Source organism: Rana temporaria, chromosome 1 (assembly GCF_905171775.1).
Source record: "Rana temporaria chromosome 1, aRanTem1.1, whole genome shotgun sequence".
In the NCBI taxonomy this organism is placed as follows: domain Eukaryota; kingdom Metazoa; phylum Chordata; class Amphibia; order Anura; family Ranidae; genus Rana; species Rana temporaria.
This window is the reverse complement of record NC_053489.1, coordinates 310,298,473-310,317,477: the sequence shown is the minus strand read 5'-3', so window position 1 is coordinate 310,317,477 and position 19,005 is coordinate 310,298,473. Positions and strand designations below refer to the sequence as shown.

The 19,005-nt window shown below is 40.6% G+C and overlaps 1 protein-coding gene across 1 annotated transcript in view; it reads right to left on the bottom strand.

Annotated features, from left to right (window-relative positions):
- The window catches only part of CAAP1 (caspase activity and apoptosis inhibitor 1), a 53,641-nt gene that overhangs the window by 8,488 nt on the left and 26,148 nt on the right, over positions 1–19,005 (bottom strand). The window contains exon 6 of the mRNA XM_040358668.1: positions 14,211–14,269. Within this exon, the coding sequence (XP_040214602.1) occupies positions 14,211–14,269 (59 nt within the window). The remainder of the gene's footprint in view (positions 1–14,210; positions 14,270–19,005) is intronic.

The window sequence follows — 19,005 nt, the reverse complement described above, 5'->3', positions numbered from 1 at the left end:
ACAAGAGATACATTTGAGCCAATGATAGAGGGAGAGGCAATATAGCCATAGATCATAAAAGTTCTTATCATGTATTTATCACCAATGATTCATTATATCTATATAGGACTAGTGCCTGAGACAGAGATATAATTTGCCTTATATCTATATAGGGCTGGTACCTGAGGTAAAGATATAATTAGCCCTAACAGGGCGACCTATATCAAAGTATATATATGATCTATAAGTTAAATCTCTGTGATTTGGACCAATGATAAATGAATGTATAAAATGTATTCTAATGGGGTTTAATGATGATTAATCACGGCCATGGCATTACCCTATAAAAAAGGTTTAAATGACAGGGATGTGTTGAGCCCTGGTACATAGGTGGCCCGTTGGTCAAAAATCCAACGGGCCTCACGTTGGAGGATTTTTTTATCAAAATCCCCTCCTCTTTCCGGAGGGGAGATCACTTCTAATGCAAAGAAAGTAATGAAAGATGGATCATAGCTGTGGTGCAACCCCACATGTTTGCAAATGGGTGTATAGAGCAAACCTGCCTCTAGATAATAAAGATGATCCTTAATTCTTCTAGAGAATGCCCTTTTCGTTTTTCCTATATAGAAAGCGCCGCACCGACACTTTGCAAGATATACAATACCTATAGTTGAACAATTGGCATGTTTCTTGGACTTAAGGAAACCTCCTCTAGGGAGGGGACAACCGTCCCCTTCTTCGATCCAGGGGCAAACATCACAGTGTCCACATTTGTATGTACCTGGTACCTCAGGCTCCTGTGAAATGGGAGCCTCAGGTACCAGGTGACTATGTGTAAGGCCATCTTTGATGGACCTACATCTTCTATAAACAATCTCGGGTCTTTGTGAAATATACTTTGAAATGATAGGGTCCTCAGCAAGGAAGTGCCAATTATGGTTGATCAGTTGGCGAAAAATGTTCTGATCAGAGCTGAAAGTGGTTATTAATTTGGTTGTTGGATTGGACTCCTTTACCTTTTTCTTAAATAGTAATGAATCTCTTGTGTTTATCTTTGACTTTGCATATGCCTGTTTGAGAACTTTTTTACTATATCCTCTCAATAAGAGGCGTGAATACAGGGCAGACGCCTCTTTTTCAAAATCCTCCTCCTTTGCACAATTGCGCCGAAGTCTTAGGTACTGACTGTAGGGGATGCTTCGCACCAAGGATCTTGGGTGAGAGCTAGAGTAGTGTAAAATAGTGTTTCCTGCCGTTTCTTTCCTATACAAATTAGTGGACAAAGTACCATCATCATTTACTGAAATTTTTAAATCAAGAAAGGGGATACTTTTGGTATCCGACTGGATCGTAAATTTTAAATTATAATTGTTAACAGATAAATATTCCATAAATTTGGACAAAAGTTCCGCACCGCCAGTCCAGATGATCAAAACATCGTCAATATACCTCCGCCATAATAATATATGGCGGAGGTATATCACGGCGGAGTCATCTGAGAAGATGGCTCTCTCCCACCCCCCCAGGTACAGGGTGGCATACGATGGGGCACACGAAGTCCCCATCGCCACACCCTGCACCTGGAGGTAGGTTGAGCCATTAAAAACAAAAACATTATTAGTCAATATATGCTCAAGCAAGGCCGTAACGAAATTACAAAGTTTCCAATTATTGTGGTCTTGTTCACGTAAAAACTGGGAAATGACCTGAATCCCTTTTGTATGAGGGATACTAGAATAGAGGGCCTCTACGTCTATTGCTGCCAAAATTGATCCTGGGGGTACACTCATACCTTCAACTATTTTTAGAAGTTCCAACGTATCTTTAAGGTATGATGGTAATGCCATTACATGGGGTCTCAATTGCATATCTACATACTTACTTGCAGTTTCCGTATGGCTGCCTATACCTGAGATAATGGGGCGCCCGGGTGGATCCCCGATGTCTTTATGTATTTTGGGCAATGAATAGAACGTAGGGGTTATAGGCCACTTAATCTCTAGATATTCCCTCAAATCTTGATCGATCAGTCCCTGCTGAAATGCCAGTGAGATTAGTGAAATATAATCAGATCTGGCTTTTGGAACATCATCTTCTGATATTATTTTGTACCAGTTGTTATTACATAGAATTTTGTCACACATTCGAATGTATTGGATCTTTGTCATTACAACCACATTGCCCCCTTTATCGGAGGGTTTTATCACCAATTCACTATTGCTAGTGAGTTCGGTAAGTGCTTGCTGTTGTTTTTTTGATAAATTATTATCAGAGATTTTGGGAATTACTAGGTTTTCAATTTGTTTCCTTGTTTGCTTAAGGAAAGCCCATACTGCTGGTGAGGTTTGTAGGTTAGGGAATCTTTGTGATTTTGTCTTAAACTTACAGGGTTCCGGGATCAGTTCTATTTCTGGTTCTATTTCATCAGAAAGGTCAATAAGCTCTTCAGAGCTCTCGTTTTCATCCAACAATTGGATCAAGATTTTCAAGGCTCTGAAGTCTTGTACCTTGAAGTCTTTATATAATTCTTCTTCCCTAGACGCTATACGTCCCCTGTCAGTGTCAAACATAAATTTATATGTAAGGTTTCTAGCAAATAAATGTAGATCTTTAATTAGGGTAAATTTGTCCACTTTTTGTGAGGGGCAGAAACTCAGTCCCAGTTTCAGCACTTCAATCTCAGTGGATGAGAGATTGTATGTCGAGAGGTTTACAATATCTAATCCTGAGTCAGCTGCATCTGCTTGACCACAAAAGGATCCATTTTTCCTAACTTCATTGTGGCCACTGGTGTAGATGGAATTAGGCAGGGTCCTAAAGGGATGTTACCTGAGTTAGTTATTCTATTGTTAGTCTTTGGGATTGCTCCCTGTTCTTTTAAGCTTGTAATTTCCTTCTCCATAGCAAACATTACCAAAGGAGTGTTACCCACCACCAGGTCACCACTTGTGTCTATTCCCAATTCCAGGTTCTTTTTAGAATGATCTATGGGTACCTGAGGAGAGACCATGCGTTTTTTAAGTGTAATTTCGTTACGGCCTTGCTTGAGCATATATTGACTAATAATGTTTTTGTTTTTAATGGCTCAACCTACCTCCAGGTGCAGGGTGTGGCGATGGGGACTTCGTGTGCCCCATCGTATGCCACCCTGTACCTGGGGGGGTGGGAGAGAGCCATCTTCTCAGATGACTCCGCCGTGATATACCTCCGCCATATATTATTATGGCGGAGGTATATTGACGATGTTTTGATCATCTGGACTGGCGGTGCGGAACTTTTGTCCAAATTTATGGAATATTTATCTGTTAACAATTATAATTTAAAATTTACGATCCAGTCGGATACCAAAAGTATCCCCTTTCTTGATTTAAAAATTTCAGTAAATGATGATGGTACTTTGTCCACTAATTTGTATAGGAAAGAAACGGCAGGAAACACTATTTTACACTACTCTAGCTCTCACCCAAGATCCTTGGTGCGAAGCATCCCCTACAGTCAGTACCTAAGACTTCGGCGCAATTGTGCAAAGGAGGAGGATTTTGAAAAAGAGGCGTCTGCCCTGTATTCACGCCTCTTATTGAGAGGATATAGTAAAAAAGTTCTCAAACAGGCATATGCAAAGTCAAAGATAAACACAAGAGATTCATTACTATTTAAGAAAAAGGTAAAGGAGTCCAATCCAACAACCAAATTAATAACCACTTTCAGCTCTGATCAGAACATTTTTCGCCAACTGATCAACCATAATTGGCACTTCCTTGCTGAGGACCCTATCATTTCAAAGTATATTTCACAAAGACCCGAGATTGTTTATAGAAGATGTAGGTCCATCAAAGATGGCCTTACACATAGTCACCTGGTACCTGAGGCTCCCATTTCACAGGAGCCTGAGGTACCAGGTACATACAAATGTGGACACTGTGATGTTTGCCCCTGGATCGAAGAAGGGGACGGTTGTCCCCTCCCTAGAGGAGGTTTCCTTAAGTCCAAGAAACATGCCAATTGTTCAACTATAGGTATTGTATATCTTGCAAAGTGTCGGTGCGGCGCTTTCTATATAGGAAAAACGAAAAGGGCATTCTCTAGAAGAATTAAGGATCATCTTTATTATCTAGAGGCAGGTTTGCTCTATACACCCATTTGCAAACATGTGGGGTTGCACCACAGCTATGATCCATCTTTCATTACTTTCTTTGCATTAGAAGTGATCTCCCCTCCGGAAAGAGGAGGGGATTTTGATAAAAAAATCCTCCAACGTGAGGCCCGTTGGATTTTTGACCAACGGGCCACCTATGTACCAGGGCTCAACACATCCCTGTCATTTAAACCTTTTTTATAGGGTAATGCCATGGCCGTGATTAATCATCATTAAACCCCATTAGAATACATTTTATACATTCATTTATCATTGGTCCAAATCACAGAGATTTAACTTATAGATCATATATATACTTTGATATAGGTCGCCCTGTTAGGGCTAATTATATCTTTACCTCAGGTACCAGCCCTATATAGATATAAGGCAAATTATATCTCTGTCTCAGGCACTAGTCCTATATAGATATAATGAATCATTGGTGATAAATACATGATAAGAACTTTTATGATCTATGGCTATATTGCCTCTCCCTCTATCATTGGCTCAAATGTATCTCTTGTGTTTTTTGTTTTGCTTTTTTATGTTTTTTGTCCTTGTTTTATTTATTCTTACTTGGATTGTATTTTGCTTTGTTCCATCTTGCCTTGTTATATTATGATTTATGAGTTAGCAATTGGAAAATGTAAAAACTTTCTAAAAATATTTATTATTGTAGATGTCTCTTTTTTATTAACCTTCCCTCAGATAAGACAGTGTAAAAATAAGCCATTGGATGTCCAGCTGAGAGAAATCAGGAGTATATTCTAATATATTTCTTTACAGTTAAATACACGCGTTATTGCGTATAACTTATTATTAGTGTTTATTTAAAAAAATGTTTCTCTTTTTGCGTTTTCTGAGCTCTGAACCATTCCATTTAACATGGGGAGGGATTCCTGATGCGGAGGGAGGTTGGATCCTGCATAGCCTTGGTGTGGCCAATCACAGGTCCCAACACAGGGGGCGTGCTCTCTTCAATGCCTCCCGTCCCTATTATCAACATCTGATGGGACGCGCGCGCATATCCGGCCACCATTTCGTTTCTGGCCGGTCTGAGACTGTTAATACATGTCTCCTTCCTATGCGCTCCAGCTTACATCATCACGCTGGAGCGCATGGGATGCGCGCGCAAGTGTCTTGGGACACGTGGACCGGATATGACGCCAGGGGTCATGCTTGACTCTCTTCACTTCCGGTGGAGATGTTGCTCTTAAGGTCAGCGCTGACACAGTGTGTGTCAGACGCCGACTTGGACGGCTCGAGGGAGGATATCACGCCACACATGCAACGCTGCCTTACTTAGCCTCGCGGTGTTGAGACATAAATAAGGTAATTACCTTCCAGTCTATCTTCTCAAGATCTAGTGCTCTATGCAGGTTTTCCTTGCCATATGCACGAGCTTAACCTATCTATTATTCTATTCATAGAATCGCAGTATAAACAACATATACAACTGCCCTTGGACTATTCTACAGCATTGTCTTTGGTTATAATACTACTGGGATATTATATCCCCCTAGGACATCAGCATATTTTACTAGATACTTCATGTCATTAACCATCTAAGGTAAATTCTCTTTTTCTTTTTCAATAATATTCTTCTCTAATAGACGGTTACTATGTTGCGTCGCAATAGTCATCTTTACTGAATTCATGTTTTTCATATTATACCGAATTCATTTATATACCTATATGCATGCACATTCTGTGCTTTATTTACTTGTAGAGCTTACCGAGAATCCAGTGTGAACTCTGCTGGATTCTACTAGCAGTATTGAGCTTATATCCAAACTTCACTACTATTGAGGTAATACTCTCTAGATTTATACATATTCTTTAGACTTCATCCATATTCATCTAATGCATGAATATTTATTTTGTCTATGTTCATTTGAATATAAGATATCTGTTTTATCTAAAAAAATGTCTATAAAAATATATATGGATACATCCTTAATCTGTCATATTATTATAATTTTTTCATTCATTTTCTCAATCAATATTATTTTTCTTTATCTTTAATTTTAACCCTGTGCCTTCTTTCTTAGGAGAGAAACAGATACAACGTATTCTTACCTGTATCTCTTCCTCCTTAACTGTGGTGAACCCCCTCTTTACATCTCATTGTCCGCACCTGCTAAAATCAAGTGGATCTGGCCTCCGCTGATTGAAAGTGCAGCATCCAATATCTCCTGTCCGCATCAGGTTCGCCTTCGCTATTTCTCTTGGCAGCTCCTCTTGGTTCTGCCAGGTTCTTTGAGCTTTTTAAACATAATTGGTAAGCGCACTATATTCTCTTATTCTTATTTTATTAATTGTATATGTGTTGAACACTTATTTACAAAGTTTAAAGATACTACATTGACCCTACCTGAATTAATAATGAACCTTTGTGTCATACACAGACCACTACATGTAATTAAGGAACAGAAGTATCATGCAAGCCCTGATGAAGCACATCTAGTGCGAAACTAGTTGGCAATATCGCATCTGCTTTTCTTCTAATCATAATCTTGATTTCCTTTTTGTATAAATCATGTAAAATTGGTCGTGATCATGTATATTTCACTTTGCTAAATTATTTTATGAAATGTGAAACTTTATATTTATATAATTAAATTATTTTTGATATCTAAAAACCTTGTGTTTTGTGCGCCTACCTTCGATACTAAGAGCAACACATCTCACGTAAAAATCCCTATATTTGGGGAGGAAATTTATTCTTTCCCCTTATATAAGCTAACCTTTTTATTTACTAGCAACATATAATTATTAGCTCATAAAATCAGTACAACTTTTACTATCCTTGTAAAATCAGCATCTAAGACAGGACTGTGGCCAGCCACCTAACTTGTAATTATAAGCTGTGCATATTTGTGTGCATCCTCCCATCCATTTTATTCTGCTCTTTTAATTATGAAGAAAACCACACACCTAACAATAATTATTGGCATAAACTGATAAACTATTTCTCTGAAATGACAATTTTATGATTTTTTCAAGCTTCCCAATACTGAAATGCCTTCAGACACAACAGCAGCTTTTTGTTTTTTGTTTTGTTTTTAACATAATCACGTAAAATGATCAAGTTAATGCAAACAGCAGCAATACTAATAGTTACATTTTACTAATAAATATTTAAAGCTGCATTAAACCCAAAACCAAAGAATTATTATTTTGCAGTTCACCAGTTCTTAGATGTGATGGCTGCAATTGTTCTTTTCTTTTTTTTTTTTTTTTTTTTTTTAGGCTTTTTTGCTTTTATTTTCACCTGATCGCCTTTCTCCCTCATGGGCAGCCTGTGAATGTTAGCACTAAAAAGCTCCTCTCAGCCTTCCTCTCTAACTGAGTAAAGCCATACAATCAAGTCTGGAGATGTGCATATTTTATTTGAAGAAATAGAAAGGGAAGACCCCCACTATGCCAACATCCAATGAGTATATGTAAGGACTGAGAATGTGTCCCAAAAAAAAAAAGGCGAACTTTGTGAGCATATCATGAGGCAAAAAAAATATTATAAAAATTAAACAACACCCTATTGGTCAGACAAGGTCAACAGATACTAAATAGATTGTACAGATTTGGATCCTAGGTGGATATAATAAAAATAAATAAATAAATAAAATAAAAAAACATATATATATATATATATATATATATATATATATACACACACATATTTTATTATGAATAAATGTAGATTTTTTTTTATTATTATATCCACCTAGGATCCAAATCTTCACAATTGTTGTATTTAGTATCTGTTGACCTTGTCTGACAAAAGGGTCTTGTTTAAAAGTGACAATGTTTTTGAGTCCAAGGAGCGTTTCCAATAAGGAAGCGACTTTAATAAAATGGCTTTCTCCAGCAAGAAGAAACAAGAGCAAGGCTGGAGGCAATATACACCACACACTCATTTTGGTAGCATAATTATAAATATGGAATGTATGTTAAAGTAATTGACTTGTCATCTATCAAGCCATTATGGGTAAAGTTCTGCTTTAACTTTCTTTAATAGACAAACCATTGAACACCGACTGGGGTGCTTATAATGGTCCACTTGTTTTCATTTATGCAAATGCTTTATTCCACAATGAAAACTTTTTAACCACTTCCGGACCACCGCACGTCGATATACGTCGGCTGTTTGAAAGGGATATCTCTTATGGCAGCAGCTAGCTGCCATAACCCAGGTATCCTCGTCTTCAGCCGGCGGTGGTTTCCGATAATGGCGGTCTCTTCGGCGGATTCGCTGCGAGATCACCAGCAGGAGAGGGCCCCCCCCCCTCTCTGTGCCCTCCGCCGCTTACCCGAGCCATCGGCAGCGACAGAGGCAATTGGGTCCTTCCTGTGGCTGGGTATGGAGACAAGTAAAGGGAAGATGGCCCCCACCCGTCTTCATACCTTAGCAGGGCGGAAGCAACGTGAAAAATGAGATCTGAGGTCTTTTTGACCCAAGATCTTATATTTAAGAGGACCTGTCAAGCTTTTTTCTATTACAAGGGATGTTTACATGCAATGTATCGCCTCGATCAGTAGAGCGAGAGCAATCATTCTAGCACTAGACCTTCTCTAACTCAAAACATGCAACCTGTAGAGTTTTTTAAACGTCTCCTATGGAGATTTTTAAGGGTAAAAGTTTGTCTCCATTCCATGAGCGGGCGCAATTTTGAAGTGTAACATTATCTTTCACAATATAAAAAAATTGGGCTAACTTTACTATTGTCTTATTTTTTTAAAAATTAAAAAAAGTGCATTTCCCCCCCCCAAAAAAAGTGAGCTTGTAAGATCGCTGCGCAAATACAGTGCAAAATAAATTATTGCAACGACCGCCATTTTATTCTCTAGGGTGCTAGAAAAAAAAATGTATAACGTTTGGAGGTTTCAAGTACCGTATTTTCCGGCGTATAAGACGACTTTCTACACCCAAATCATGCTGCCAAAATAGGGGGGTCGTCTTATACGCCGGGTGATAGGTACCTGTTAAGGAGGCCGCCGGATCGAGGAGAAGCCCGACGGGTGCTCGTTACGCTGCCAAACCCATGCCTGTACTGCTATTGCGGCCGTCGGCAATGCTGGTATACAGTGCACGCCGCTCAGCCAATCCTGGCGGCGATGCACTCTGTTGCTGGATGAAGCCTGCTCGGATTGGTGCGGCGCAGGCTGATGATGTCACAGCCTCTGCCAATCCGAGCAGGCTTTGCATCCATCAACCATCTAGTCAAATGCATTGCCTGCCGTGATTGGCTCAGCGGTGCACACTGTATGCACACAGTAGTCACCTATAATGTATTTTGTTTACAAACGTTTTGAGCTTCTTACATCTTACAAATAAAAAAAAGAACAAATGTTGGCAAAGCTCTGAAAGGGTACAAGATAGTATATCTAATTACAAATGAGCAACGTTTAACCTGAAATAATGTCTCTGTATATTAAAGGGTATTGATATATTATACTGCAGTCTTCTACTACAAGTATAAAGTCCTACATCAAAAGTTTTATGGTACTTTTAAATCAAATCTGATGTTTTTTTTATGTTTCTATTTTTTTTTTTTTTAAATGGTGGTGTTGTCTCGGAAGGGGGTAGTCTTATACGGTGAGTATAGCCCAAAACCCAAGTTTTCACTGGAAAAATAGGGGGTCGTCTTATACGCCGGAAAATACGGTAGTTTTCTAGCAAAAAAAAAAATGTTTTTAACTTGTAAACAACAAATCACATAAAGAGGCTTGGTCCTTAAGTGGCTTATATGTTAGTCAAGTCTATCTAAATATGCTAGTACATCTAACCCTACCCTTACCCCAGATTGACAATGCTGTGGTCCAAAAGGTGTCTCTGATGCTCCTCTTTTCAGAATGGAGTCACCCTGAGGCAGGAGGTGTATTACTGCCTGGACCAGCAGGTGAAAATAAGGGGAAAAAAGCCTTATAAAAAAAATCATCATCCAAATAACACCATTCCTACAGTTACGCATGGAGGTAGTAATATCCTGTCATGGGGATGTTTCTCTGCAGCAGGAACTGGAGCATTTGTAGGGATAAAAGGGAAAAATTGAATGGGGCAAAATACCAATACCAATTCTTGAAGAAAATCTGCCACCATCTGCCAGAAAGTTGTCAATGGGAAGAAGGTTTACATTCCAACATGACAATGTCACAAAGCACACAGCAAAAATGACTACAAAGTGGTTGAAAAAGAAAAGGCTGAAAGTCCTTGCATGGCTTAGTCAGAGTCCAGACTTAAACCCCATTGAAAATCTGTGGAATGACTTGAAGACTGCAGTCCACAAACGGTCACCAACAAATTTAACTGAACTTGAGCAGTTCTGCAAAGAAGAGTGGGCAAATAGTGCAAAGTCTAGATGTGCCAAGTTAGTAGAGATATCCCAGCAGACTAAAGGCTGTAAATTAAAGCAAAATGTGATCCAACAAAATACTGACATAAGGGGGTGATCCTTTTTCCAACTCAGTGACTTCTTCAACATTCTTACATGTTGGTGTTACATCTTGCACTATTAAATACAGCTGGATTAAACAAAAACTGTCTTCATTTTAGGCTGCAAAGCAACAAAATGTAATTATTTTAAACCGTGGCGATTCTTTTTTAGTGTGTGTGTGTAAATGCGGTTTTCTTTGTTTATATATTATTTCGTCTTTAGTAAAGGTTTAGCGTCCACAAACTATGGTGTATACATCTGACAATTAATCAATCCTGATGTACTGACACATTTAATTTCTTGAGGACTGAAAATACCAGGATAGTACAAATACTCCCAAATGACCTTTTTGGAAGGTAGAGTCTGAGGTATTTAGTAAGAGGCATGGCGTGTTTTTTGAAGTTGTATATCTTTGTCACTTTCTTTGGAAAATTAAGATTTTTTTTCCCCCACTTTTGTTTTATTTATTTTTTATATACTTTCACCAGTGCAGTACATAGTCATTTAATAACTGGTGTGGCAGTGACCAGGGACACTGACTAATGACAGTATGAAAAAAAAAAAAAGGAGCAATACAATATTACCATAACACTGCACCACTCTGGGGAGTTGATCGGGTTATTTATTTTCTGTACTATACTTGCTTATACAAGTGAATTTTACCATTATAGGCAAATATTTTGCTTATAGCAGTGCATTTCACTAGTATATGCAATTATTTTTACTGAATGACAGTGTGTAGACATTGCCTAGTGTTGCGATTAGCTGTGATTGGTAAAAGCTAATCACATGGTACAAATGGACTGCGATTGGCCATGATCACAGCAAGCAATACAATGAATGGCATGAAAAGAAGCCATTCATTGTTTAAAACGGTCATGTGACCTGCTGTGATTGGTCACAGCGATCACGATACTGGCAGCAGGCTTGTATAGTGATCCGTCATCAGCTGTGTCCGGTGAATTTTTGTTGGAGCCTGTAAAGCATTGCACCAGCAGATTGCTGGTGTCATGCAGATCTCCACTCAAAACATTTTGAACTACACCATCGCCGTAAACTTGCCATATCTCTGGCAGATTTGCCCTGTTCATACAGAATTTCACGTTTGCTCTTTGTTGTAACTTGCTGTCCATGATGAAATAGCAGACGTGGTAATGTGCGCAGTCAGAATAGCACCAGTTGCACAGCACCCGATGTACACAGGACGATGTCTTTTGGCACACTGACTTATGAAGGTTGGTGCTCCCTGTGACTGTGCATGCAGCCTTGTGCTGCCATCTGTTGGCGTGTTACAATACTAGTCTAAACTTTTTAATACCACCTCGTACACATGAGAGATACTCCTGCAAATGGGTTTATTAACATACCATGTCTATATGTCTTTTTATTGTAATAAGAATTGAATATAATAAAAAGATTCCTTCTTGAGTGCTTGTATGCAGCTCTTTGTCAAGTTTCCTGTATTTCAATATTAGTTTTCAAATATCTTGTTGCAAAATGCAGACCATCTAAGCATGTAAAAATCTCAGATGTTTCCTCCCTCTGCCTGTGCTACACAGATGAAGTTCATATTTTAACTCCTGGTTTATGTTACAGATAAGTTTCCTTTGCATAAAAGAAGCCTTGTATATTGATGTAAACAGCCTGCTAAACATAACGTAGAGAAGCTTTTTAAAAAGTTATGTTTAACTGCACTTGCAAAAGAACAATCAACTGGAGCGCATACGAGTCCAAGAAACATCTCACAAACAGAGGAATGAAGTTCCTTCTTGAATAGATGGGGAATAAAAGTGAAGGGGATACAGGGAAAAAATGATAAAAATATGAGAACATAAAACACATTGCTGTCAAGCCTGTAAGTCAGTAAAAGTAAGAGTTGCTTCTGCCCCAGGATATAATGGTGCCATGTTACAAGTTTCCACCTGGCCTATAGCAATTTGACAGCCAAGCAGGACTTTCACCGCTCTGGGTGGATGTCATATGACGTCCTTGCGGAATGGCCCGCGCTGCGGGCACGATCTGTCACCAAGTGTCAGTGTACCGGCCTGCTGCCGGTACCATGTGATCCTTGTGACCAATCACAGCACATCGCAGTGTGTCAATCACAATCACAGTGATCACATGGTACAGAGATAGGGCCAATCACAACAAAACAAACGGAATGAACCGATTTAATTTCCTAAAATTCTTGCTTATAGCAATTAAATTCACTGCTATAAGCAATCATAATGTGTAAACAAAAAAAACAAAAAAGAAAGAAAAAGAAACCCTGATCACTTCCCCGGAGTATTACAATGTTCCTATGTTAACATTATATTGCTCTGGTAACAGTGTGTTAACAAAAAATGTAAACAAAAAGAGCCAAAAAAGTAATGAAAAATAAAATGGAAAAAATAAAAATAAAATAATGATTACACCTTTTTGTTTTCCCCATACCGTCACTAGTCAGTGTCCCTGATCACTGCCACACCAGTTATATGATGCTGTACTGCACCGGTGACAGTATGGAAAGTGATTTTTTTTTTACATTATTTTCCCCAAAACAATTAAGACAAAAAATTACAACTTTAAAAAAAAACTTGTATGCCTCCTACTAAAGACTTTAGACCGTCTACTTTTCAAAAGGGGCTCATGGGGGGGGGGGGGGGGGGAATATTTGTACTGTCCTGAAATTTTTGGACCTCAAGAAATGAGATGGGGCCATATATCCCATAGATTATGGACTCTATGGCCTCGTACACACGACCAGACATGTCCCATGAAAACGGTCCGCGGACCGTTTTCTTAGGACATGTCTGCTGGGATCATTTGGTCTGATGTGTGTACACACCATCAGATCAAATTTCCTGCGGACAGAATACGCGGTGACGTGGTGGCGACGATGACGTGGAGACGTGTGCGCACCAGGAAGTTCAATGCTTCCACGCATGCGTCGAATCACTTCGACGCATGCGTGGGATTTCGGGCGAGCGGACATGTCCGATGAGTCGTACTGACCATCGGACATGTCCGAAGGACAGGCTTCCAGCGGACAAGTCTCTTAGCACGCTAAGAAACTTTTGTCCGCTGGAAACCTGTCCGCTAGGCCGGAAGACTGTCCGGTAGGCCCTACACACGGTCGGACATGTCCGCGGAAACTGGTCCGACGGACCAGTATCAGCGGACATGTTCGGTCGTGTGTACAAGGCCTATAACTTTCCAACAGACGAAATAATAAAGACTGATTAGGTTTATTTTCACCAATGAAATGTAGCAGGATACATTTTGGCCTAAATGTATGAAGTATTGCATACTTTTATACCAGAAACTAAGAGAAATAAAAAAAATACCATAATTTTGGTCTTTTTTCCTTTATTTAGCACAAAAAAAAAAAAGACGAATGGTGATTGCCATAAATACCACTAAAAGAAAGTTCTAGTTGTGTGAACAAAATGATAAAAAAAATGTGTTTAGATACAGTGTTGCATGAATGCACAATTTAAAGTGTGACAGTGCTGAAAGGAAGGGGGTAAAAGTGCCCGATATTGAACTGGGTACTTTGAAATAAGTGAAGATTTGTCATCTTTGGACCCCTAAAAGATAGTGTTCACATTCTAATCTGAAACTATGCTCTTTTCTGCTCATACACGCACATAATAAATCAAAGTAGCCCCACGTACCCGCTTTTGTATCCATGTCGTCCACACTGTCCCTTAAGGAAGATGTTAAATCGTTATGTCTGTAAAAGAATATGTACTTGATAAATATCACACAATATGTACTAAATGTACACCGTACTGTATATACTGAATCCTTTTTTACAATTTAAAATTGTGTGCTGGCAAAATTGCACATGAACCCGCACAATACAAAATGGGCAATGTATAAATCTGGGTTATCTGCATTTTACATGAATAAGCACAGTTCAGCGTCGGCCAAATGGTTTAGTATCCCCTTTTTCTCTGTCATCTTTGCTGGGTAGACTTTCAAAACAGTGCTTTCTTGCTGTCTGTGTCATATCTGTTTGAATTGAAGTGAAGGGAATTGCCTCAAAATGGGATCCAGTTTTCTCCATTTTTATCATTAATTAATTTTATACTCAAATCCCTCTTATGATATTTATAGACATGTAGAGGATGATTTTGGATCTCATCGTTGCCATCAACCTGAGATCTGTAGAACGGCCCTTGACAATCATTCCCAGAGAGGGCAGCATATTGTTATTGTTTTTTGCTAGGTTTAAGGGTTTTTCTAGTAGGAGGCTGCTGCTTAGTGTGACATGGATATGTGCGGTTAGGTATCAGATTGTAAACAGAACCAAAGATTTTATAGAATCGCACAAAAGCAACACTACCAAAAGACTACAATAGTCTACTATGGCTAACAAGTGAAATAGCCAGTCTAGTGAAAACGAATGCACTGCAAGTTCTTATGCAATACAGACGAATATTAAATCGCAAAGGGAAATTGTTACGACACAGACACACTTAAAGCGGGAGTTCACCCATTTGTAAAAAAAAAAAATTTTTCTCCCCTTAGCTTCCTGCTCGTTCGGTCTAGGGGAATCGGCTATTTGTATTAAAATATGAGCAGTACTTACCCGTTTTCGAGCTGCATCTTCTTCCGTCGCTTCCGGGTATGGGTCTTCGGGAGCGGGCGTTCCTTCTTGAGTGACAGCCTTCCGAGAGGCTTCCGACGGTCGCATCCATCGCGTCACTCGTAGCCGAAAGAAGCCGAACGTCGGTGCGGCTCTATACTGCGCCTGCGCACCGACGTTCGGCTTCTTTCGGAAAATCGTGACGCGATGGATGCGACCGTCGGAAGCCTCTCGGAAGACTGTCAATCAAGAAGGAACGCCCATTCCCGAAGCCCATACCCGGAAGCGACGGAGAGGATGCATCTCGTAAACGGGTAAGTACTGCACATATTTTAAAATAAATAGCCGATTCCCCTAGTAAAAACGAGCAGGAATCTATGGGGGAAAAGTGCCCTCTAAGGGTGAACCCCCGCTTTAACAAAAAAGACAACACAAGATCACAACAACAATAGACTGAACAAGATGCAAAAAAACACAACAAAATTACCAACAACAGCCATTACCACCAAATAACAAAAAAAAAAAAAAAAAAAAAAAAAAAACACACACAACAAATAAAACATCCATACAAATAAAATACAACATAAATAAATAACACAGATTAAAATAACAGGCAAACTACCAAATACAAATAATAAACCACTTTTTCGAACACCACCCCAGAAAATAACCAACACAATACCAACATACTATAAAAAACAATACAAAGTCCTGATCATAAACAACCCAAATTAATCTTGCTCCTCACAGGCAAAAATGATTTCCTGTGTCACGCTGTGGTGCATTGTGGGTGTAACAATCTGTCACTGATGGTACTCTGCAGACTGACCAGCGTATTATGGAGTGGGTGTAAGGAGTTGTCCAAGATAGAACATAACTTGAACAACATTCTCCTCTCCAACACTGTTGTAAAAGACTCCAATCCAACAACATCACTGGCCTTGCGTATCAGTTTGAGTCTGTTGGTGTCGGGCACCCTAATGCCCTGTGCACACGATCGGAATTTCCAATAGGATAAAATCCGATGGAATTTTCCATCGGAATTCCGTTCAAGCTGTCTTACATACACACTGTTAGACCAAATTCCGACCGTCCAAAACGCAGTGACGTAAAACCCTATGAGGAGCCGAGAAAAATTAAGATCAATGCTTCCGAGCATGCATCCACTTGATTCTGAGCATGCATGGATTTTTCTCTGTCGGAGTTCCACACAGACGATCGGAATTTCCGATCGAACATGTTTTTTTTCCCCCGATGGGGAAAAAAAAATCCTATTTTAAAAATCAGATGGGGCCCACACACGGTCGGAAAATCTGATGAAAAAATTCCATCTGACTTTTTCCCCCCCCATCGAAAATTCCGATTGTCTGTACAAGGTATAAGCCTGTTTCCCCAGCATGTCACTGTATACAGGAGTGCGCTGGCCACCACAGACTCATAAAACATCTTTAGCATTGTTAAAGGACCCCAGTCTCCTCAAAAAGTATAGGTGGCTCTGGCCCTTCCTATAGAGCATCTCAGTGTTCTTGCTCCAGTCCAGCTTATTATCTATATGCATCCCCAGATACTTGTAACTCTCCACTACCTCCACATCTACTAATTGGCTGGAGATTGGGGTCACTGGTGGCTTCCTCTTTCTGAAATCCACAACCAGCTCTTTTGACTCCAGGCACATAGATTAGCTGTAGATTTGTACAGTGCTTTTAGCTGCGGTTGCGTTTAGCCGCAGCACGATATTGAACGGGCATCCGACTTGGATCCCTGCCAATACCAAGCACTGCGTTTGGTATGAATCTTGAGGGGAACTCCACGCCAAATTTCAAATAAAAAACCGGCATGGGTTCCCCCTACAGGAGCATACCAGGCCCTTGGATCTGCTATGGATTTAAAGGAGACACCCTGTACGCCGAAAAAACGGTGTGGGGTTCCCCCCAAAATCCATACCAGACCCGTATCCGAGCAGCAGCTCGGCTGGTCAGGAAAGGGGTGGGGACGAGCGAGCGCCCCCTCCTTAACCTTGCCAGGCCGCATTCCCTCAACATGGGGGGGAGGTGCTTTGGGGCAGGGGGGCGCCCTGTGGCCCCCCCACCCCAAAGCACCTGTCCCCATGTTGATGAGGACAGGGCCTCTTCCCGACAACCCTGGCCGTTGGTTGTCGGGGTCTGCGGGAGGGGAGCTTATCGAAATCCGGGAGCCTCCTTTAAGAAGCAGGCCCCCCCTCGTAAAAGAGCTAAAGAAGAGAGGGGGGCCCCGGAGCCGACTAATAAATGTCTTCAAAAAACCGGTGTAGTTTTTTTTTAGTTTTTTTCCGCCAGGTGAATGGGTAGGGGTACGATGTACCCCCTATTCATTCACCTAGGGTGGGGGGCCGGCATCTGGGGGCCCCCTTCTTAAAGGAGGCTCCCGGATTTCCGATAAGCTCCCCTCCCGCAGACCCCGACAACCAACGGCCAGGGTTGTCGGGAAGAGGCCCTGTCCTCATCAACATGGGGATAGGTGCTTTGGGGTGGGGAGGCCACAGGGCGCCACCCCTGCTCCAAAGCACCTACCCCCCCATGTTGAGGGCATGCGGCCTTGCACGGTTAAGGAGGGGGGGACGCTCGCTCGTCCCCACCCCTTTTCTGACCGGCCGGCTGCGGTTTGGATACGGGTCTAGTATGGATTTTGGGGGGAACCCCACGCCGTCATTTCGGCGTACGGGGGTGTCTCCAAAATCCATAGCAGATCCAAGGGCCTGGTATGCTCCTGTAGGGGGAACCCATGCCGGTTTTTTATTTGAAATTTGGAGTGGAGATTCAAACCAAAACGCAGCTGACACAGTGCACTGCGGTTATGTGACGATAGCTGCGGAATTTCGCAGCTGGACGCATCCAGTTCTATTTTTTCTATCCGCACAAAACCACGGGGAACAAAACCGCAGGTAACAGTAGTGTGCATGATGTCATAGGAAAGCATTGTGTGCTTCTAGCTGCGGTAAAATCCGCAGCTAAAAGCAACATTCTATCTGTCTGTGTGAAAGGGGCCGAATATGTAGCACGCCTTTTTCCAACAAACACTTTTTAGCTTCGCCATTACAAGAACCATAATTTCTGTAACAGGAAAAATAGGCAATAACTTGTACAAGATGTTATTACTTGTACACAAACTGAGATGGAATAGGGGAAACATGACCATCTGCCTTTCAGGTCCCTGGAGTGTTATTTTCTGCACACTATTCTATACTTTAAAGCTTGCTGTAGGCCTATAATTTACAGCATAGCAGAATGAACAGATACTAATAAAAGCAAGTCTTCTAGAGCCATCTAGTGTCAGATAAAAACAGTGCAGCATAATGGTACCATAAAAAATAAACATGCACGATAGAAAGGTAACATTGCCTATAAAATAGGTTGCTTCTCAGGTATAGTAAAGGGGGGGGGGGGGTGTCAACCTTTAGACACCCGACAGCACACACCTAGACCTTTCAATATACCAACATTCCTTATAGGATACCTATTGAGATTATTCACAGCATTGTCATTTTGGGGTAATATTTATACTATTCAACATCCTCTTGTGGCCACCAATATGTCCAGTCCATAGAATGAAACAATAACATCCTGGTAGCTATGCAACGAACCACAGAATAAATCAATAAATAAAAAAAGATGAAAAAATGACAAAGAGGGAAAGGGGGCACAACAAAAAGACAGAGGGTAATAATGCAAAATATAAGGAAAAAAATTGGTCTGTGAATAAAGGTATTCTTAAAGTGGTTGTAAACCCCCCCCCCCCCCGCAAAAAAAACCAAAACAAAAAAACACCTGCACGGCAAAGGCATGAGCTAGTATGCAGTTATTTCCGGGTATCGTGGGCTCAGGCGCTGTGATTGGCCAGAG